Here is a 24,125-nt window from a genome sequence, read left to right on the forward strand (position 1 = left end):
AAAGCAACGCGGGGCCCCCGCCGGCGGCCTTGGGGGCGAGCGGCGAGTCCGGGGCTGCACCCCCAGCCCCGGAACCTGTGGCCGGCGGCGACCCGCAGTCTCCCCGGGGCCAAGCGGGGCCGCGATGCCGGCCCCGAGTAGCGAGGCGGGGGCAGGAGGTGCTCGGGGGGCGGTGAGGCCGCTCCTCGCCTCGCCGCGTCCCGCTGCAGCGCCGGGCTTGGGCGAGGTGTCCGCGGTCACGTGGAAAGCCTGGAAGCCGGCGGGGATGGCGGCTGCGGCTTACCCTCGTCTCGGAGCCTGGCCCAAGGAAACGGCTGTACGTTAGAAGTAGGGCTGCCCAATTATTTTTAGCTCTGAATGCACTGTACGAGAGGATGAGGGCTCAGCAGCGGTTTATCCAATCGCTTCGCCGCCAGCTTAGCATTACCGATGATGGCACTGGATACGTGGGTGATCTCCAGGCAGACTTGACCCCTTTTTCCCTTAATTGCTGTGTTTACTCTTCTCCATTAGATTAGTTGCATCTTCACTGCAGTCTTTTAAAAATACTTGTTAACTGCCAGCATCCTCTTAACCCGAGGTATACATTAGAGAAGTGAACACATGCATGAAATAGGCCTTAGTTCATGGGTTTGGATTATTTAGATGCAAGATAAACTAACTTGGGCACCTTCAAGACATGAAGGAATCCATAAATCCTCTCTCTGTCTATTGCAAATGCCAGTTCTGAGCTACCAGAAAACTGCATTTTAATGTTTTTGAATAATTAAAACGTACTTACTGGGAATACTGCAATGTAAGCAATATGTGCGATCTGGTTGAGGGTATTAGAGGCTTACATATGTAAGTCCTTTTTCTTCTTGGGGTGAAAGTTCACTCGCAAATGCACGAGTGAGGCTTTGTGTTACTGTCCTTAAATCTGGAAAAATCGGTGACTTTTGAGATACCAAAGCTTAGAGCTACTCTTTTTCATGAAATTGCATGTGGTAATCTACACAGTAAAGTTGACTAATATGCAGAAATGTACATGCAGAAATCTAGGACCAACAGGATTACCTTTGACACTTCTACTTCTCCTCATGCTGCTTTCCCCCTTTCTAAAATAATGCTTATAACCAGGCTACCACATTGGGGTTTTTTCTTTTTTTTTCCCCCTATCCTGGCTCTTGAAGAATGATGCTGCCAAATCAGACAGTCATAACCAATTGTTACAGTATATAAGCTAATGTCTGTGCGACTTGATTTTTCTTTTCTTTTTTTTTTTTTTTTTTAAATTCGGACATACCTCTTCAAGATTACCTGCTTGTGTGCAGTGTAAGAGAGCAGTGCCACAAAGGCATTTAGGTTGTGAATTAGATTTTCAGCTTTCCAGATAAGAGTGATGTGGGTTTTTTAAGGTTATATTCTGAGGCTTTGGATTGCAGAGTGTGTGTATTCTTCATGTGAGATTCTTGTTACTCAGTAATGGGAAAGACTTCATACACATGACAAAGTGCCATCTTCTTCCTGTGAGCTTTATCAAAATTCTTGCCCAAGATGCAGTCTTCTGGCCTGGAGAATGAGGAAGAGGCTGGCTCGCCTTGAGATCCAGGTTCCGAAACTGTTTGTGAAGGCACGCGTCAGACCACTTAGAGTGGAAAAATTGCACCGTCTTCAGATCATTGCATAGAAGCCTGCTGAAACCATGCAAACTTCTTCGCTGGATCTGAGAATGTTACCCAAATTCTTTTTAATATTGCTCTGCAAGTTGCATGTTGCAATTGAATACCATTGCTATGATACAAATGGCGTGACAACAAATTACATCTCTGTTCTTTTCAGCTTGGTTGTGCTTGGGTTTGTTTTTTTCCCCTCCTCCTTTCTCCTTTGCTGTTTCTGATTGAAGTTTCCTTCACTTAAAAAGCCCCAGCTTCCCCTTTGAAGAGCTCCATCCCTGTGGCTGACAATTTTAACAAACCTGAAAAGCAAGACTATGTGCACAGGTCCTTCTTAAGGATGCCTGGACACCAGTCTACCTAAAGCCTTGAAGGTTAAAGCTCTTGTCAGAGTCAAGAGCTTTTTATGAGAAATCAGACTGGCAAAAGAGAACAGGACAGATGCGTTTCTGGTGATGAGGTTGTTATGAAGTTAGCTCTTGCATTCTGGATTAATTAAATTTCTTTTGAAGGACATTATGCTTGCTCACAGGTACTGTAAAGACTAGTAACATGGCCTGCAGGATGGGTCAACCGAAACTGGTACAAGAGGCTGTGCCGAGTCTTGAGAATTATCCTGGGCTAACCTTGAAAGTGTCTATGTCAAGGGAAGGCACCAGAAGCCTGGCAGATCACCATCAGTCCTGTTGTATCCCTTTCTTGAAGTGTGCAATTTACTTAAGTCGCCTTATAAATCATACACATAGGACCACTTCCCAGTCCTTTTCCTGTAGCCATGCCAGTATCCTGTGGCAAAGCATCATGATCCCAGATAACCCACTTAATTAGTGAAATATCCAGGAGACAGTGCTCTCGTCACCAGGAATGACTGAGAGGCAGAGAACAGTATGGGCTGCGTACCACTGGCATTGGAGGTGAAGGGATCTCACAATTCCCCCAGTGACTCCATGTATATATTGAAAAAGAGAACCTGAGCCTCATAGCGCTCCACAGGTAAATGCCTGGGAGATAGAAAATCAGGAGCCCGGCACATCTGGAGAAATAAATGGAACCTGTCTGCTGTTTTGGTGGCAGCCCAGGACAGCACACAGTTATCCTGAAGCAGGTTAACCTATGCAGCATGTATTTCACTTTACTGCAATTTTCAGTCAAGAGCAGAAGATGCAATCCTCTTTGCAGTTCTTCCTGCTGTGACAGCACCCACTGCTCGTGCCAGTACAGTTGCTCAGCAGGCTTTCATCCCTTGGACAGTTTATCCTCCCCAGAAATACTGGGGCTGTTTGGAAGCAGTGTGCCATAAAGATAATTTGAAGGCATAAAATATTCTGAACACATTCTAATTCCTGTTACTGTTTTGAAGAGGCCAAAATGAAAGGTATTGATTCATATTTATTTGCATGATGCATGTTATGGAGCCAAGTCACGATTTTGAATGCAGAAGATATCTGTGACAGTTATAGTACTTCCCACATTATTGTCACACTGCAAAAATGGCACTGCTCCACACAATATATGAGAATATAAATGAAAGCATTTCTGTATACTGCTCATCAGCAGTTGTACTGCTTTACATGCATTAGACGTGAACATTGAACATGTAAAGTCATGTACTCAGACCTAATCAAACATCGTGTACTTCATACATTAATTTGTTTAAACTGTAACAAATGTGTTGCAACAGGATCTTACTCCTACACCTTATGGAAATAATGGAAACAACTAAAGCAGGATTATGAGTTACTTGAAAATAGTTTTGAAACTTTAATTACACAAAAAAACCCCAAACAAAACCCCAGCCCCCAATAACTTGGGTCCAGACCCCCACAGACTCTCCTTGTAATTCACACCTCCCAAGACCTGGGTTTTGTTCCAGCTGTCACACTCCTTAGTGCCTTCAGACTTTGCCAAACACTGTCCAGGCTAACTCTGAACAACACATTTCATATGGTTTCATGTGGAACATTTAGGCTGGGGTTTCTACACATCCATGATGCCCTTGCTCTGGCCGTAACACCTAATCTAACGGTGCAGTGATGCAAAAAAAAGGAATGAAACTCATTGTTGGCACAGAGGCTGTCAGCCTTACCAGTATCACTTGAACCAGCCTTTTAGTGACTTCAGACACATTAGTGACTCCAGACCCACTGGAGTCATGCACGATGCCACATACGCAGGATCCATTGCTGCATCTTTAGCTCCTCTCTACTTCGTGTTTTAATCAATTCACAGTCCCGCACAAGCTGAGCAGATACTGGTATGCTCACGTACCACGCTGAAGTGGCACCCTGGGGAGGTGATGAGCGCTCCCACCTCCCACCAACTTAGAGGCACTCAGCACCTAACCAGAGGCCTTCCGAAATGTACTGCTTTGTAGTCATTGTTGGGAGATTAAATCTAGGTATTGCAGACATCTCCTTACATGCAAGGTGTTGGTTCTTTCTTAAAATATGCTGTGTAGTAAAAGCTGCAGGTATAAACAAATCAACATTGGAAGCATATCAAGAGTGCCCTCAAAAGCAGACTGATAAAACACTCAGAGCTGCATGAACAAATTTGTAACCTGCTGAAAATAGGGATGTAAACAAGTCAGGGAAATGGTCAAAATAGCGACCCTGAATGAAAAGCGGAGAAACAAGGGTCAAAGAGGTTTAACTAAGTTCATAGGCCCAAATCCTACTGTATGGCTATCAAAGCAACTAATACTTAGGGAGTTTTGTTGTACTAAGGACTGAAAGTTTATGAGTAGAACCATTCACCGCTTATAGTAATATATATATATGAAAAATGTACCGTTAATAGTAATAGTAGCAAACCTTATGGAAAATGACTGTGCTCCAAGTACCTTCAAATATGTTCTTCTCTTATTCCAAAATTAAATGAATGCAAAGCGCACACATAAAAGAGCAATAATCTGCCTGAAATTGTTTTACCTACAGTTGTTGCAAGTAATGTTGAAGGCTGAAAGATTAAAGATTCTGGGAGTCTAATCTAAACATTAGATTATGCCCCAGGATATTTCACTGCATTTCTCATCTCTCCCCTGCAGAGTGAGTTTGTTTAGTTTGTTTGTGTGGGTGTTCAACATCAACAGGAGAAAAAGACATTTGAAAAAATAGGACAAATATAATAGAATTTGCTTCACACAAAACCTGTAAGATTCTAGTTAATATTCCAAAATATCTGGGGGGATTTGAGGAGGCAAACAGATTGAAATAAGGTATTAAGATTAAAACAATAAAAAACAACAGATGGGACCTTGGGCATAAATCAATCTATATGTGATACGCAAAAGACAACTTAAAGCAAAATGCGCTCTTGCCTCATTTTATGAAGTACAATCTTTAAGAAAAGTTACCATATAAATAACATCCTGAGGCTTCAATGCCTCACTGGTGTTAAGATAACACATTTTTGACAGACAAACCCTGTTTCTCAATGCCACACTTAACTGCAGGCTGGAGAGATGTTTCACATAATTACCTGGGAGAAGTACGAGGTTCATTTCTTTAGAAACCATGCTAAGTTCACCTACATACTACATGTTTTTTCACACATACAGATTAATTTTCTGAACCCATGTTAAATGACAGCAGCAACACTAAGCAATAACCTCATTGCGTCGAGCCGCTGGAGGAAAGGGGCAGTTGGAGTCCAGCTTGGTTCACCAACATGAGCTCTTGCCAGCTGAGAGCGTCTGCAGCTGTTCTTGGGTTCTGTTGAGGGAAGAGACTGAGCAGCAGGAAGGGCATGCTTTCCACCACATTTCTGAATCTTTGGTTTCGGTGACATTGAGACAAGTGTCCTACTTCATTTAAACAAGACACAATTTTATCTCCCCCAGGTATCCTGCAAGAAAGATGCTGAATGATAATTTGCACATAATTCCTCTCCTCCAACAATAAAACTTTCCTTCCTTTCAGGAAGCAAGTAATTTTTCTTTAAAATTATCTTCCAAAAACTTAATATTTTTAGCACATATTTACAGAGCTTGCAAATATAATACAGAGATTTGGCTGTATTTGTGTTGTGTATAGAGATGTAACATGTTTCTGTATTTCTAGTCCCAAGGCAGAAGAATGCATATGAACTATAGAAGGAAACTCTTGATTTATGAACATTAAACACTGATTGCTTGTACAAGGCACTGGCACAGTTTCTGTACTGTGAGTATAATGGAACTATATACTGTAAAATATTTATTTCAATTGTTTACATTAATTAATGTGATAAATGACAATATTTCAATAATGTACATTTTATGGCCATCTTGTAGGATGAGAAACATCCTGTATATGTCATGAATAGGCATATAACTATAGATACTCCTCACTTAAGAGAGCAGAGAAGAGAGATCACTCCTCCTGATTCAGGCCTGCAATCTTGTTTTGCCCCTGTGTTTATAACATTTAGAAAAGCTAAAGAGATTGTGAAAAGCATGTTGGTATGGCTTATTCATGCACTGAGAGGCAGTGATAAAATGATTTTGCTTCTCCCTCCACACACATACTCTAGCCCCATAGTTAAACTAATTAGAAGAGTGTGTGATGGAGTGGGAGCATGGGATTCTCTGATTTGGGAAAATATCTATATAGAAAGAATGGATCAAGTCTGCTTGCATTCAGCCATGGGGTACAGGGGAGCTTTTAACTCATTTGGTTACATCTCAACCAGACATCACTTTGTCTCAGTTGTGCCATCCTGTCCTCATGCCTTGCACCTTGCATTCAGCCTGGCTTTGCTTCCAGGAGAGCCAGAGAGCCATCACTGATGAGAGGGGATGTGATCTTTGAGAAGATGAAAAAAGCAAAGCTGGGCAAAGCCCCAAGTCCCACTGCTGTTAGCAGCCCAGGCCTCATCTAATGCTCAGCCAGGGTGTCAAGCTCACTCTGCTCAGCAGGAGCATGCAGACATCTCCAGCAGTCATGGTTGTCCTGGCTAGGCTGATGCTTCATAGTGGCGAGCCTGCAGGTTGTCTTATCCTTGGAGCAGAGACCAGTAAATCCTTGGACTAGGTCTACTTGGGGTCTTTCCAAAGATGCCTCAACAGCCTGCCCAAAGCAGCAGGTTTGTGCAGTGGTGGTGGAAGGAAGGTGATGCGGACACCTGACCCTCAGGTGTTGCCTGGCTTCCCTGAACATGCTTGCAACCTGCCCAGCAGCTTCACAAAAAACCCTTTTGCTGCAGGAGAAACCACAGCATGACAGCCACGCTGAACTGCATGCTGGGCGATGCCTGTCTCCCCCAAAGAGAGGGGCAACTGCCTAAGCACTCTTGCATCATGGCTGCACGCTGCTCAGCTCTGCCATACACCAGCATGGAGCCAGCAGTCTCCCAGCTGGCATCCCACCAGGGGCAGGTCATGAACCAACCTGCCCTTCCTCCTGCTTCCCTCCCTCCCCTAGCAGAGTTCAGTTCCTCTGCCTGCCTCCTGCACCCCAACCTGGAATAAGGGAAGGCTTCCCAAGTTGGCAGTTTGTTGGCTGCTGCTGGTTTGCAACAGGAGAACCTGTGAGTACCTCCTGTGTCTGGCTGCTGTGCTAGGATTAACACAGTGCCCAGGTCAAGCCTTTTTGATGCTGCTGCTTGCTTCTGTTTGGCTGCAAATACCTCACATTTCACTTACAGTCTCAGTTCATGGCTTGTGTAAGCACATGGGAACATCTGCTTGCCTTTTTTTCTGTCCCTAATGATCACAGGGTAAAGCTCAAACACATGATTTACTTGCATTCTGGTTTTCCAGAAGCAAACAATAAATAAAATTAGCCTGCTTAACAGTGATTTTAAGCCAGCTGTTTCTGAGGCTTGATTTGGAATTTTTAATGGTCCTGCAAGAAAATTCTTGGCATGGTAACAGAAATGCAGGTTCCCAATAAATACTTTCCACCTCAGCAGAGATCCAGCAAAGCCTTCCTCCTACAGGAGGTTCTGTGGCCACCCATACGTGCCTTGGCTGCTACAATAAAACTGATGTGTGCAGCAGCAACACCTCCCTCGTGGGCTAGTCAGACCTACAACTTGCTGCAAGGATTTGTGTCAGATCTGATTTTTTTAACTAATCCAGAGACCCGGAGGTGCTAGAAGTTACTCTTTACAACGTATCTGCAGGGCTCGGTTATTACCTTTCCAATAAGAGGAAAGGGGGGGCGGGGAGAAAGAGATTGAGAAAACAGGTATAATTTCAATATTACAACAGACTGATAAAATACCAGTCACTGCAAAAAATACAGACTAACCGTCAGCAACAGAACCAGAGACAGAGCACAAACTCACCTCTGTTCTTATGCACACAGTTCCGTGCACATAAAAGTACCTTATGAAAACCATATTTCTGGTCATACTGATTTGGAAATCTGATAGCCTGTGGCATGAACTTCTCACAAACAAAGGCTGCACTGAGTGAGAGAGAGAAGCAAAAAAGCCTGTACCATTCCTAGGAGCTGCTTGCAGGCCTGTTGCAAGCAGTGACATGAATAAAATGAGCCATACAACCTCTGTACCCTCTTTATCACAATGCCCTACACTATCCTCTCCTATTAGCACTTGGCAGGCCCAAAAAAGAAATAGGGCCAAAGACAACTGCTAAGTCCTACCGTGTTGCTGATGCCTGAAACAAATATCTCTACCTGCCCTCCATACTCCTTCCCCCTCCTCAAATCCACCTCATGCACTTGAGATGCTGCCCACTGGCTTTTGCCCATCATCTGCCCAAAACATGCCTGCTCTGTACTGGGTGCATGTCCTCATTCTCAAAAGGTGCTTGGACTGTGGTAGAGGGTCTTGGGAAGCTCCTGTCCTTCCCGTCAGGAATTGAAATGAACCTGGATCAGGTGTTTCCAGCTTTTCTCAATATTTGCATCCTTAACATTTTTCCAGTGCCCGTGTAAGCCCCATCTAGCAATGCCGTTTGCTCAGATGCTGCACAGTAAATACAGCCTTGCTTTCCTTAATCATCTTCCACAGACCACTCCCAACAGGCAGGGCTGCCCCAGAGTCTACCAGCTGTCCTCAGGCAGCATTATCTGTTGTCTTTGTAAAAAAGGAATGAGCGATCCCCAAAGCATGACTTCAGCTCAGATCACCATTTGTGGATTTCTCACAGACTTTCCCTGTGGTACTGAGACCTGAAGAGAGGAAGATCTCCTGACATAAAAGCAGGAGACCCGAGTGTGCCATTTAAATTCTAAGATCAAACCATTTCAACTCCTTGTTGGATGGAGAATGACAACTTTTCAGGCTAACACGAAAAACTGAATTTATACAGACACAAACATTTTGGTATAGTCAGGTTTTCCTGCCTGTGGAAAATTAACCTTCTCATCCAATAAAACGTGCTTTGAGTCATGGCAGTGAGCAGATGTCTGTAATCTCCTGCACGTGGAGAATTTCCATAACATCAGAATTAGCAAGAAGTAAATGGGGAAAAACCCTGAATGGAAACAAATGGAAGACTGACATGGCTGTATTCCGCAGAGTACGTTCTGCAGCTGCATCACTGCTCTGGAACAAAGGGGAATATAATTATTGTTGTTTTACTTTCATTTCCCATTAGCAAAGCAAAAGCAGAATAAAAGTGGTTGTTATTTCTGCAGAAGAGAGCTGGCTGAGGTGAGTATATGAGGTCATGCAGGGAAATCTATGAGGAGGCTATTTCTTAAGCCTGAGTAGCTCACACACCCAGTAAAAAATAGATCAGTAAAGTTCACCAGTAATGTTTTGTTATTGCAGAGCTGAGTCAAGGCTTCTCACATGCCCCAAGGATAAGACTCAGCCACACCTGCCGGGGTAGGGCAGGACTTGGCTGCTTTCTTTTGCTGTCGGCAAGGAGTGATAATTGCTGGGGGGGTGTGTCTACTTTTGTCACAGCTGTCCCCCATACACACTCCCAACCTTCCTTGGCAGCAGCAGCCCCCCTGGTCCAGGGCACTAGTGAAGGTGGAATGGGCATGCAGGAACTCGTTATTTCTGTGTTGATCAGGTCAGCATCTTTCCCCGACTTGCTGCAGTGCTGCCACCAGCTTCTCTCCCCTACTCCAGAGGCAGAGCTGCCACGGAGGGCAGGGCAGCAGGGAAAGGGCCTGTTGTGCCCCAGGGGAACAAGAGCTTCATGTGGTTCCCAGCACTCCTGGCATCTCTAGCCCCCACTGACTCTCCCTGGCTACAACCTCATGGGAGATCTGACTTCCTTGGAGCTGTTCCTGGGAGGACTTCAGAGGTCTGAGGCTCCCACCAATGTCACTGAGATCTCCAGATACAAAGAGCTTTGTAGGCCTGTCCCTAAAGCCTCACATGTAGGTAACAAAACCTGGCTAGCCAGCCTCTCTTTCCTGTGAGCTGGTGTTGCTCAGCCGTCTTGAGCCAACAGCAAGCCACTGAACGTAAGCACAGTGCTGTCTTTCAGGGAGGGACCTTCTCCTTGTCAATAACTGTCCTAATCTAATCCTTTTCTGAGGCAGAAACCCCCAAGGTAGCTGCAGATCCAGGCTGGAACACGGCATCTGCCTCCCACTCGCAGGGGAAGCGAGGCTTGTAACAGTCCCTCCCTGTAGCCAGGGGTTTCTAGGTTCATTTGTGGGGCCAAGGGGGTTTGCCATACAGGCAGGTGCTCAGCCCATACACTACTTGCTTCAGTTTGTTGCTTCCTCCTTATTTATGACAGCAAGAAATGAAGCTCCTCGTTCTCTCCCCCTTCTTTCTTTGCATTTTAGAGGTAGATCTTTGGCCGCAGAGGTGTAAGACTTGCATCACTTTCTTAGTTGCTTGCAAAAATCATCACTGTGGATAGAGAAAAATAAATTAACAAGAATTAAGTAAGGAGGAGGGATACAAATAATGAAGCAACTGAGGTGCAGGATGGGTCTCACCCATCTGTGTATAACAAAGCGCTGGAACCAGTGACATCCCACAGTACAGTGCTGGGTGCTTTAAGGTGCAAGATGCGTGTTGCAGCACTGTAGGGTCTAGGATGCTCATGCTATGGAGTTGGTGCTAATGTGCAACCCCTTCCCAAGGCCCAGGCAAACCTAGGAACACTGGGAGTGGAACCGAAGAAAAGAGGAGTTCACCACTGGTGACACAGCATTAAGTTGAGTTTAGTTGTGTTTTGTGTAAGACTTTGCCTCAGCTGTGGTGGCCACTGCCCAGGTGAGCTTGCAGTGCGGTGGTAGCATGACCCGAGCCAGCAGGGCTGTGTGTGCTCCAGAAAGAGAACTGAGAAGAGTAGAACTAAGTTCCCTCCACGTGCACAGGCAGAACGGCTGTCTTGGAGCTCAGCTAGCGTTTGGATGGCTAGAAAGGGAAAGAAAGATGGGTCTTGTTTCTTGTTTAAAGGTAAGACTTAATATTTTTCTTCTGGTCAGGAAGGGAAGGTGACTTAGCGGGGGTGATACTCAGTGCTTGGGACCATTTTGCATTAATATCCCTCTGTTCCTCACATGGACAAGCATCCATGTCCTAAAGGCTCAGCATCCTGCTGCCTGCCTTAGTAGCAGTCAGGCCACGGAGCACTAACTCCCTCGCATTTACTAGTGGTCACACAGGAGATGAGAAAGATGAGATCAAATGAAGAACATCACCCATGTACGAGTACAGTGTATCTACCATTTGTATGGTGGCCATTCCAGTTAATGGCTCAGCTTGAAGTCCCCCACAAGCATGACTGGAAGAAGGGAAACTAGAGGAAAAGCTCTTCATTGCAAAGTAAAAAAATCCCAGACAACTCCTTCAAAATGAAGTTCTTGTATCAGGAGTTGAAAAACACCAGGGAGCAAAACAAAGAAGAAAAGGCCTGTCTCTTCCCAGCACCTTACCTTCAGGAGGCAGAGCAGGCAGGCTCCTGTGTCAGGCCAGTCAGCGGGGGAAATGTGCAGGGTCCTTCTACTGACTTAATCCATCTCTTCCAGTTCGGCAGGACAGGACAGCAGCTCTGGGCTGGGAAAGCTCCTGCTGGTAAGAATGCCATGACATTGCCTCCTCACGAGGAGGGGAAAGAGTGCCATAGTTTGTGTGGGAAGGATAGGGGGTTGCTATTTTAATTCTTGTCCCACCTGCACAGGTTGTTGCTTGCTGTGTTCCTCCCACATGCCTGGTTGCCATCAATCCTGAGCTCTACCCAAGGGCAGCCCAAGCAAAAGTGAATGTAGTTTAACGCCTCTTTCTCCCGTTTTCTTTCTTCTTTTTTTTCTTTTGTTTTTCTGTATTTAAACACTTAGCAGCCAGACAAGGTGTGACAAGAGGCCATCTAAGGCCTACGGCTTTGAAACGCGTACGAAACTATATTTAGTTGCCAATACAAGCATCTTAACTGGGTGACCAGTGAGAATGAGCAAAAAAGCAAGCAGAGGCACTGCATTAATGTAGCAATGGCAAGCCCTAATTATTTCACACTATTATCTGGTAACAGTGCAGTATGCAATCTGTCACATGCCTAAGGTGTCTGAAGTCCTATTCAGCCCTCAGTAATGAAGTAGTTCCTTATCCTTCAACCAGCAAAACACAGCTGCAACAGGGGTTTTCCTCTCCTTCCGGGGAGCATGTCTGATTACTCATGGCTAGTAATACCATGAAAAACCAAAAAAAGACCATGCTTTTTGTCATTAATATGATCTTTAATAAATGGAATAACGCACCATTTTACAGCAAGCCTTTTCTTTTAGACCTAAAGAATAGCCTTTTAAATGTTCTTATCCAATGTCTCTGTATCAATACAATCTCTTTATTTAGGTTTATATATAACAAAGCAATTCTTACAAGTATTCATAGAAAACTCTGTAGTGGCTTTAACAATGTCAGCTTTCATAGTGGCATCCACAGATGATTAAAAAACAAAAATTAGCTTTTTATTTCATACTCACACTGTTCCATGAAACACAACTTATACAGCATAGCAAGGGTATTGGGCAGCTTATACAAAAGAAATAACTGAAAGCAATTATTTATAAATTCATACATGATATTTCCTCAGTTATTTGAGAGAAAAAACAAAAATACCCGTTAACAAAAGGGTTCTGATGAGACTCCATATTCTAGGGTTTCTCCCCCTCTTCCCCAGAAAAGCTCACTCAGAAAGTAATGCTCTCTTTACAGTCTTTCATAAGGAAAACGGCAGTTTCACATCTCCTTATTTCAGCTTCTACAGAAGACCAAACCCTAGAAATCAGTCTTTGCCATGTTCCTTTTCCTCTTATACTGCATTTGGGGGGGGAAAATAATCAACAGCAATTGTAAAATATGATTCTAGCTTATATAAATGTGAATAGAGCACACTTTCCTCTAGAGACAAAAAGCAGACAAGAAACATTACATACAAACCTTTTTAAATACATTTCAACAGTGTGAAAGAGAGAGAAGAGTCACAAATCAGGAAATTCAAAAGTGACAAATGAAAGTCAGCTATAACTTGGACTTGCCTGTTTCTTTGTTCTTGTGACTTTTTACAAACTACAGAAATATTAAATATTTTCTTTCCTTTTGAATAACAAGATTGAAGTGTGATACTTCGTGATACAGCTCTGAAGCACAAAAAAAGTGAATCAAGTGCTCTAGAAATAAACCTCACACATTTTTGCTCTGTCAGCAAGTGAATGGGCTACAAAAATTGACTTTTGGGAGACCTTGAGACTAGGAGGGCTAATTATTTCTGGTTTTAAATAGTTACCAGGCAAGATGCTATGCCCCTGATAGATGTATGCTCCTGTAACATATCTGCAGAAGCCTGCAAGAACTTTGAAGGAATCCTTCCTTACTCTGACAGTTACTGTGTCTGTTGAAGCATGACCTATGCATTGAAGTTAACCAACGGAATTACTTGCAAATTTACACAATTGCTGATCAACAGGCTGTTAAAAATATCTGACAATTACATTATAAATTAACGTAACTTCGACTAGTTCCCGGTTATTATGCACAAATGTAGATTAAACCCCAGTGAAATAAATAGAAATGGGCATAAAAAGTAATCCGTATTAGTAACACACCACAGCAGCCACTAAATCAGACCTGCATGAAGCCCACATCAACATTAAAGGGCTTTGGTGTAAATGAGGATTTATCTTGAAACCTTCCACTCCCAGCGGTGCAGTTCCACTCCTTGACAGTACCCACAGCTGCACCGGTGCTGACCTCGCCGACAGCCTGAACCCAGGCATCAGCTAACGCCCCTCAAGACGCCAGCAGCCAGGGTTCACCCACGTGGTCCCACATTCTGCCTTAGCTGTCCCAGGGCTAATCCTCCCAAGAAATTTTTTAAACAACTGCCAGCAGAACCCAACCCTCCTTTGCTCATAGCCAATGGCACACTCCTCTCTGATTTCGACAGCGTTCAGCTCAAGCGCTAGCCCATTAGATGTTGATTTCCTCAGATACACTTGTGCCAAACATAACTCCCACTTGGATTCGCAGGAGTGCCTAAATCTGTTACCTGCAAAGTGGAAGTTCTGCTACCAATTTTAGTCAGTACAGAAGAAACCTCAAAATGAGAAATCTGATTTGTTACTATTTCACATCAAAACTGGACCTACTGGGGAGCGGTGGGATCAAATAAGGGATGTATTTCTACAGCTACAGTTTTATATGACAATATAGAAGCCTAAAATGTAATTGGATTTAATGGACTAAAATACTAAGTTTAAATGGCAACCACATACGTAACTATAGCTACTACATAAACAAGCCTTGTCAAAATTATCAGGTATGAAGTATTTTGGGTTATTTCTTGATCTTTAAGAGAGGTACCTTAAATTACTCAGCTTCAGATAAAGTTTGTCATGTGCATTCCCAGCTTTCTCTCTCCCCCTCTCTCATAAATCCGTTCCACCTAAACAACCAGTGACAAGTCTGCCATGGGAGATCTTGCACTACTGAACTGTATGTCGCAGTCTGATCCCAATTTTACTGTGATGTACTAAAAGACAACTTAAAAATGGCATATGAAAAAGAACATTATACTTGCTACCAGTTCTACCATCTGATGCTGTAACTCACAGAATTTAATCCTGGAATTTATGCACAACATACATATGCATCTAAATACATACAGAGTTTACATAAAAAATATATATTTGGCTTCACTGCAATATGTATAGCTTTCTCACTGAAGAAAGGCTTAAGGTTGAACAAAAAGTAATAAGCACATTAAAAAAAGGAGGTTAATATATTTACCTGTTAAAATGGATAGCGGGAGACCAGACAGAAAAATTCAAATAATCCAAATTTATGCAAAATATGAAGTTGTCCAGTCTATAATCCAACTTTCATACACTAATCAATCCTATTTCAATTTTCTTTGATAAGCTGCTCCAAGTTTTCCAATTAGCCATCAGGTCATGTATATGCTACTGTGCTCGGTAATTACTATTTTTAAGACTTAAAACCAGCCTGTTTCAGCAATGAGAACTGCCATAATTTTTGTACAAGTAAAAATTACACCATAATTAACTTCTCCTGTATTGACTAAATATGTGATTTTTAAACTTCTCCCTAATTAGGCTGGAACTTTCCATTATAACGTTTCAATGGCAGAATGGCTATGATCTTTTGAATATTTCTCATGAAAGAAAATTATAATCTGAACACAGACTTAGTAGTGTTGTATTAGTGGACTATTTTTTTTTTTAGCATTTAAAAAAGGAACATCATTAGAGTAAAATGCACTGAACACTGAAACTATGGCATATACAATGTATACATACATATTTTTAAAGTAACAATTCATTAGTATTAAATTTGGCCCAATAATCTATTGCATACAAATACAGAACTTCCTTATTCTCCTTTCTGAGGCAGGCAGGACTAAAGATTTATTTTAGAGACAGCTGACAGGTGGGAAGATACGTACTTCCTAAACATGTTTATAAGGTGGTGGTTTTTTGTTGTTTGTTTCCTGAAACCTGCCAGCATCCGTTTTGCATTGTTTTTTGTCCTCAGTGCACCGAAAAAAGTCAAACTGTGTTGCCTGTGAAAATTAGGTAATTTTCTATATGGAAACAAGACACCAACAGCAGTAAGAAAGCAAAACACAAACAGAAATGTTCTTTGTTTCTGAGAACATTCTAATGATGACAACATCAATTGGTTTTAACTTAGGAATTCCTTTATCTTTAGCTGTGCAATTTAAGTGCATCTTGGAGTTTCAAGAAAGGCATTTTTAATACTATCTTGGAGTTTCAAGAAAGGCATTTTTAATACTAATTGTTTAGCATATGAAGCTATTGAACATTATAAGCAAATTCAGGGCAAGTGTTGCAGATATCTGACTTGTAAATACCGATTTTAGAAGAAAATAAATCTGACTACGAGACATGTCTGTTCAAATGGTTACAATTCACATTCTAAAAACCGTGTTATGTTGCTGAGTATCTCTACTACAGGAAACAGAAAAAGAGACAATGCATTAACCTAAGCAACTCTTCTGGCTTCTACTAGCACGTAATTTTCTAAACCCAGTAAGATTTTGGATTTTGGCTTATATATACAAATATCACAAGTGTTTGCTCTAACATTTTACTTGAATTATACATTATAAATTACCATAGCAAATATTCTACTGTTGCCTATTTGACAGTGGCACAATTCATAGGTATTTACACTATCATTCTGTTTTCATTTTGCTATATTTATCTTGTCTGCAATATACATGAGAAATTGATAGAAAATTATCAACTTTCATCATTATCCTTTTTACTTAAAAAAAAAAAAAAACCACACAAAGAAATAAAACACATTTGTCACCCCTGATTATAGTACATTTATCAACTATCCATGCATCTGATCTGTAGAATTCCCTCTCTTACATGTATTTTGTTTGGTTAAGGATGATTCCCCGTCGTATGAGATATAATTCAATATAATTTAATTTACAGAGAAACTATTCTGTGGAGATTGGATTATGTGCTGTGAGCAAAAAAAGGGCATTACTAAATTAAGCATTAAAACCAAACTGCTAATCTGATTTCATCTAGCTGTGCAGAATTACAGTATTTTGGTACCTACTTAAAAGTCTGTTTTGACTGACCTTTAAAAATAAATAGTTTTTCTCTATTTAATCTATAGGGTATTTTGTGATAAAGTACATATTTCTATCATGTTACAAATAATATTTATCTGTGGTAGATTACAAAGCCAATAGTTTCTACTAATTATAATTCATCCCAAAGGCCTTCCAGCAAGCAATAGAAATAGATAAGGGAAAAGAAACTATTATGTTTGCTTTAAGAATGTTTAAGGAAAACTGCAGAAGAACATTTTCATCTGGTATTAAAATGAATTTGATTGCATTGAGCATAAAATGTTGGATTTCTTACAAAGGACTGGCCTGAAAAGAAAGGCTTAATCTGTCTTAGCAGAAAGAAGCAGTAGTCAGAGCAAATAACTTTTCTCTCCCCAGAGTGTTTCAAGTTAGATAAGAGTGTCCTAAATATGCTTTTCAGCCCACATTCTGAAATGCTGATGGAAGATACATGCAAGGCAAAGCAAAAAGTCATTGGGAAAGGAGTGAAGAATCTTCAATATGCATGATACAGCAATCACCACAAAACAACATACTGTACTTCAAATGGAGACTCAAAGAAGGCCAAAAGAGAAGAAATCCACAGCCAGCATTATGAACTGAATGCCAAAAATTCGGATTCAGGTCTTGAAACCCAGCTGAGCAACTGGCAGGTTTTCAACATCTGGGATGCGAGATTGCAGCAGATGGGAAGCCGGAGAGTGAATTAAAAGTAAAACCAGAGAAAGGCTGTATTTTTGAAGAGGGGAGATATAACTGTGTATTTATACAGGCAGTAACAGAATTATGCCTCAGAGATGAAAGGTACTACTTGAACTGGTGCTTTAAGAACATAGGGAGCCCAAAGTGTGTGTCATGGCTTGTATTTCTACACCTACACTTAACAGAAGTCTGGATGTATAGAATTATCTCTTGGAGATACCTAGGAGAATCTAAGAAACATTAAGAAGCATCACAAGAGAAAATCATAGCAATCAAGCATAAACAAGGGAGCTTGGGAAACGGCAAGAATCAGATGTAGCGAGGGGTTATGCTAGTTGTATCATTACATACAGAAGAACAGGGCTGGCAAAGTTTACCTCAGGGGGAAAATGTAACAGCAAGGAAACAAATGAGCTTGAAAGCACAGAGCATCTGTTTCAGTCAGCTAAAAGGAGACAGGCTGGGGGAGGCAATTGTTTGCTGCCAGTATCCTGCCACAGGAGTTTGGCAGGCTGACTGAATATATTTTCTTTCTTTGAACATCACCAGGTTTCAGATACACTGAGACAAAACTTTACTCAGTACCGAGACTGACATGTGTTATATCTTTTTTATCTAAATAGTTTTTACTGAAGCATTTTCAATCAGAAAGAATATTTCTCAGGTGGAAGGAGGTCCTGACCAATAAGGAAATTAATTTTCTTTCAGCAGACAGTAAAAACAATCATTCTAAAAAGAGGTAAGGTTTACTTGAGATGGTGAAAAAACAATTTATCTCAATAGATATTACATTCATGTTCACTGACAAGTAAAATCAATGTGCATACAAACTGAAAGAAGGGTCTAAGCAGATGGAACCCCCCCCCCCCAACTCTCCCCGCAAACACTCATAACCATGAATTTTAAAAGCATGCAATAAATGTTAACAAGATGAATGAGGGGCTCTAAAAACTCTGAAGGGAGGAAGAGTTTCGACTCAACTAAGCAACAGCAGTCAATTAGGATGCACCTACCTGCGTAAGTAATCAGGCTGATTTTACCCCAGACTGTCTGTAAGGACGTAAAACAGGGAAGATTTGTGACTCATCACAAAACTGTCTTGTGCCAAATAAGATTCATGATTTCTCCTCCATATAAACAAAATACGTTCGCAACCTATCTTCACTAGAGCTTTTAAGTATGACAGTTATTAAAATTTCTGAATAAAATGTATTTTTCAAGGTACATCATTAGTGATCTAAGTAAGGTTTTACAGAAACACAGGGGGTGAAACTGCACACAAAAGAAAATGGAAAAAATGGCTGACATTGTTTCCTTACATTTGTTCAACATTTTGTTATTCAGAACTTCACAGGCTGGCATCTACTGCTATAAAGGAAACACATTTTGATTTGGAAGGATCAAAGAAAAGGTACTGAGCTCAGATTTTTTTTTCTTTTTTTTTTTTTTTTGTTTCTTTTTAAAAGCCCTTTCAAGTTGGGGAAAATTCATGCATTGTCACCTCAGAGCACAATGTGATATAGGCAGCTGCTTCAAGCTGGCTACGGTGTGCAAAGTTCACTGTCATGACCGGCTGACTGCTCAACTGTCAGGGAAAAATTAACAAATACAAAAAGGGGAACGTGGCAGTTTTAGAAACACACTTTTCAATAAAGCATACTGTGAACTATAGACTATTGCACATTTCAACATGACACAAGAAAAAGAGGGGGTTCAAAAGAGAATACACTTTCTAACATAGAAATATACAGACTAGCTTGTGCACAGAAATCAAAACATGGTTACAAGACACCACTGCAGTCAAACCTGTCTTATAGTCTGCTTATGATCTTAGTGACCTTAAGAAACTGGTCCAAACTGATTATCAGCAATACTTTTTTTGTTACATTTTTTTTTTAAAAAAATATTTTGAGACCACATTTTTGATACACATATATATATTCCGTGGTCAAAACAGACAGACTTAACTTTAGCGATACTAAATAAAAGTGCAAAAACGTTCAAAAAATAAAACAAAATAAAAAAATATGGAAGCATAAGCTAAAAATTTTCTGCATAGCTGAAATCTATTTAAAGCGAGTCCTTGGTAGGGGTTGCTGACAGGAGGAGAAAGCAGTTTTTTAAAATGTCTTCTGCATGTTTGTTTCAAATAATGCAAAAAAAAGGTCATTTGTTGGCTTTTAAAGTATTTCACAGGCAGTTCACTCCTGCGTCCTTAGATACCATTGTGGTGGCAGTGCCTCCTTCTGCAAGGTAAACAGCAGTGCTGGATTTGGAGTGGACTGCCCGGTCACTGCCATTATTGTTGACCTCGCAGTGCAGCGGCTCGGTGGAGATGACCCACGTTGAAGGACGCCACCGCTTAAGTGAGTATGGAGTTTTCACACGTTTCTTAATCTTTTCTCCTGAGCCCGATTTGCCATCCTGTGAGGAGTCACCTACTGAAGACAAAAAATAAAAATAAAAAAAAAAAACAAACCAAAACAAACAAAACCAAAAACAGAGTAGAAAATAGTATTACGAGGAAGATAAGATTAGAGCGGAGAGTCCAGGGTTGTTACTCATGCAAAACAGAACAAAAGAACAAAATCTTATCACACAAAAGCACCAAAGCAACTGTGTGGCAGAGGCATGACAGGTGTATCAAGTTCAGTAGCTGCCACTAAAACAAGGAGTCAGATTCTGTTGTCTGTCAGAAATTACTTCAGTGAAGTAATTTGTGTTACCTTGAATGCACACTGGCATCAAAGAGCAGAATCAGCATTTGACATTTGAGGGGCTTTTGCAATCATAGTATCTTAAATTACCTGTAATGGGAGGTACAAAAAAAAAGTCGCTACTACAGGACAGCAAAGGCTAAACTTGTAATAGCATAATTAAATCATAGGTCCCCTCATCCTACTTCACCTGGCAAAGCGTTTCACCTGGAGACAAAATGGTCCATTCTCTGTTACGATCCCGAGTCAGGATTTGGAATGTTGGGTCGCAAAACCAACTTTAATCATGGTAAAATTTCAGCAGTAGAAATCTGATTGTTAAAAAAACTTTCACTTTACATAACCTTCAAACCTTTCTTTTAACTCAACCTTCAATTAAAGTTACTACAGTAATCTTTTTTTCTTTACCTCAATACAATTTCAACTCCAGTCAACATGTTAAGACAAAAGTTAAGGTTTCCTACTTAAAAGGAAGGCTTAAACATTCCACTGCTGAATAGTCAGCTACATTTCTTGAAAGATCTGTTCTGGTTTGTTTCTAAAACTTTTCTTTCCAAACATGCTTGGCACCCCAGATTATTTCACTAGTATCACAGCGGCTGTCTAAATAGTCAGAGGTTTGCAAGCACCTTTCAAAGCCTACAGTGCATTCTGGAAATGCATTCCCTTAAAAATGCACACTAGGAAACCCCTCCAACAGCTCCAACAGGCCCAAAGACAAACTCAGAGGATGTACCTAATTTAACAACAAGATTACGTTCTTACGGTAAAAACGAGAGCCCCGTTGTAACCTCTTAAATCTTTGGCCATAAAACTCTTAAGGCAGTTATTCTAAAGGAGTCTGTTAAAATTGATTCCTTCTCTAACTACTTTGATGAATTTTTAATTTGTATATGGTAAACTGACGAAGGATTGCTATAATTGTTGGAGCTCAGATAGCAAGTAGAGAATGCCTGACCATCCGTCTAGGCCGGGCTAATACAGTAAAATCAGTTGCTTTAAAAGTAATGAAGCATATAAGTAGTTATTACAATAAATTATTTTAATCAATGCATCTTAGAGCCAGCTACTCTGAAGAGAATGAGGAAAAGTAAGGAAAAGAAGGTATAATGTGCCCCAAAGGAAGAAATAGGAAGCTTTTTCAATGTGCTTTGCAGCTGCTGAGGTCGGTGCCTTGCAAGGAATAATGAAAGTTAGAAATTACTCCCTTCCTAGAGTCAGAGTAGATGGGTTATAAAGGGACAGATTTATTCCATGTATGTGGAAGGAAGATAGTGACCTAACATGTGCTGGAGTTGATGGAGACAGGACTTTATTGAGAAGATTGAAATCGTGCTGATAGAAATTAAATTTCTATGGGATTTAGTAAGTATGCTTTGAGGAGGGACAGGAGACACAGAATTAATTTCTTTTCAAGCAGATATGTGTAGTTATTAAGTAAAAAAGTGTCAGGGAAACTGTTCAAGTTCTGCAGGCACTTACACTGCATACTACTGCTATCCAAACTATTTGTGGCTGATAGATCCAGCGAATTAGGCCTCTGTGCTCTTCTAGTCTGGGTCTGCCCAGGATTTCTCGCTACATTCTGGATACTGACTGTAGCTGTGTCTTGCACTGGACATGGATTGCTGTTGTTGTTATTGGCATTTGTTCGGCCATTATCCAGTGGTCGTTCTCTCCTGTCTACTAGGCGGTCCAGAACACCTTCATCATGGCCAACCTGCTGCTCCCGCCTCAACAAGGGTTCATGTTCATCAGGGCTTGAATTAATATTCAGCCGACTATCCTCTCCACTGAACTGGTTCTGAAGCATTTCCTGGGCCCTCTGCGCTACCGAACTGGCTGTCTGGCCAGACGGCACTGTCCCATTGGCATATTGGGTTGCGCCAGCATGAGAGTTTATGCTGTGGCTTCTCCCAGCCACTCCGTTCATGGTAACTGTCACGACATGAGGTTCTGCAGCATTGATAGTGTTCATCTTGGCAACACCTGTTTCCACTTGCTTCAAGTTTGATTTGTGCTTGCCACCAAATTTTAACCGTGGCTCCTTTGTTGAATTTTTGGTGTTTAGGGGGAGGCTAGTAGGCCTCTTCGGAAGGTTCTGTTGCTTGGGTAGAGGATAGACCTGAGCAGATGGGACATCTGGAATCAAACATGCTTGACCATTGCCAGCTTGTGTGAAGTCCTGTTGTCCTGTCACCTCTACTGCAAGTTTTATCAGCGGATAAAGCAAGCTGGAACTAGTGCTGCTGAGTGGATCTGGTCCGCTAAACTGCTTAAGTGAATGTTCCATCAGATTCTCATCAGAGCTTTCTTTCAGGTTCTTATCCACTTCTTTTGGATCCAATTTATTGGTCTCTAAGTCCTCCTCTGTTAGCTGCAGACAAACAGGGGTGGGCCCACCTGGCTGCATGACATTTGTAGTATGTAAGTTTGTTTCATCCGAGTAAGGCATTTCGGATATGGTGGTCATGCCCGTGCTAGGAGTGAGGCCAGTTGTATTGGTGGTGGTAGTATTGGTGGACAAACTGGTGACGCTTGTCTCGGGACTAGGGATGCGAGCTTGCGCTTGTTGCCGCTCATAGTTAATGGAGTTTCTGTTCTTTTCCCCTGAAGTCAATGGTGTAGTGGACATTGAATGTTCAGAAGAAATGTTCTTCACTATGCTGTCAGTGTGGTGGATTGAATCTTCAATGTAAGAAGAGGAAGAGTAATCTGGATATGGCCTTATCTTTGACACACGCCTATGATGCGACAGATTCCTTTAAGAAAAAATAAGTGATATTAAGATCATATATGTAAAAATCACCTCATATTATAAAAGTCTCTCATTTATGAGAGCTGAATGTCTTTCTGTTTCTTTTCATGCATGAACTAAGGACAGATACAGTACAAACTGAGATCTTCCAGTAACTTCCTTGAAAAATCCTGGGTAGGAGAAAATTGGTTTTACTAGGACAGGAATTTTGTCATGGATATTATTTATACAACTAAGTCGGATAACAGTAATTTTCTTCTATTTGTCCAATATGCTGTTTGTCCAGTTCACTGCTAAGGTACTGCTCTAGCTGCAGAGAAGTGATGCTGAAGGAGGCAACAAGAACTCAACACACAAGATGGAGAAAGTGATGCTGGGAAAAAGTCACAAGGTCCTAAACCATGAAAAATCTATTATTTTAACAATTTAGGTATTCTACAATTTGAACATAGTTTTTTCATTACAATAAACACTGCCACATAGAGCAACATTTCTCTCAAATCCACATCGCTAGTGTATACTATCAAGCACTAATGTCAGTTCTGCAAATTCTCATTCCCTCTGGATCACACAAGAGCAGAGAATGCATAGCGCCTCTCTCAGTGGGGTCAGAATAACGATGACTTAAACGACGGCCTTGCAGTTCTTTAACTGAAAAGCTACAGGTTAGAGACTCGGTGATTTCCTGAACTCATATTGCCTGCAAATTCACAGTTTTTAGAAGAACATTTTAAACAGAAGTTTTATGCATCATTTAGCAAGAGTCCTTAAAGACAATTCATAGTCACTTCATATCTTTGCAAGCCTGTTTGGACATTTTGCCTAAGTTCAGTTTAAAAGGCCCCTCTGTGAGAAGTACAGTTGTTTACATAAAAGGTGCCTGAATTCTGGGGACACATAGGAGATCTTAAGAACACAAGCAATCAGGATCATGTCATACAACACCCATACGCAGACTGGCTCATGTAACACACCCCCATTTCACGGGTACAGAAATGTTAAGCTGGCAGCGTGCTCTAGCTTCCTTCCTGGAGTGAGCTGAGCATTGCATTGTGCATTCGCTCCTGACTAAAACCAAATGTTTTCTCCTCTTACCGCTCATTTTGCATGGCAGTTGACATAGGGTTGACCGTTGGACTAACTGATTTATTCCTCTCCCAAATCATCATGAGTTCTGCCATCCTCTCCTCAGCACACTGCGCTGTTAGTCGAGCTTCAGCATCTTGATCCCAACAGTCTTCAATTGTTTCTTTAAGTGACCTCACAGCCTGCCAGGAGACAAACAAAGCCCC

General features: G+C 41.5%; 1 protein-coding gene across 1 annotated transcript in view; it reads right to left on the bottom strand.

The window, feature by feature from the left end:
* Positions 1 to 19,548: 19,548 nt before the first annotated feature.
* The window catches only part of BMPR2 (bone morphogenetic protein receptor type 2), a 97,913-nt gene continuing 93,336 nt past the window's right edge, over positions 19,549 to 24,125 (bottom strand). The window contains exons 12-14 of the mRNA XM_075710499.1: positions 23,929 to 24,101; positions 21,558 to 22,837; positions 19,549 to 19,796 (exon numbers count right to left, since the gene is read on the bottom strand). Of these exons, the coding sequence (XP_075566614.1) occupies positions 19,549 to 19,796; positions 21,558 to 22,837; positions 23,929 to 24,101 (1,701 nt within the window). The remainder of the gene's footprint in view (positions 19,797 to 21,557; positions 22,838 to 23,928; positions 24,102 to 24,125) is intronic.

The sequence above is a fragment of the Pelecanus crispus genome, chromosome 5 (genome assembly GCF_030463565.1).
Source record: "Pelecanus crispus isolate bPelCri1 chromosome 5, bPelCri1.pri, whole genome shotgun sequence".
Classification (NCBI taxonomy): domain Eukaryota; kingdom Metazoa; phylum Chordata; class Aves; order Pelecaniformes; family Pelecanidae; genus Pelecanus; species Pelecanus crispus.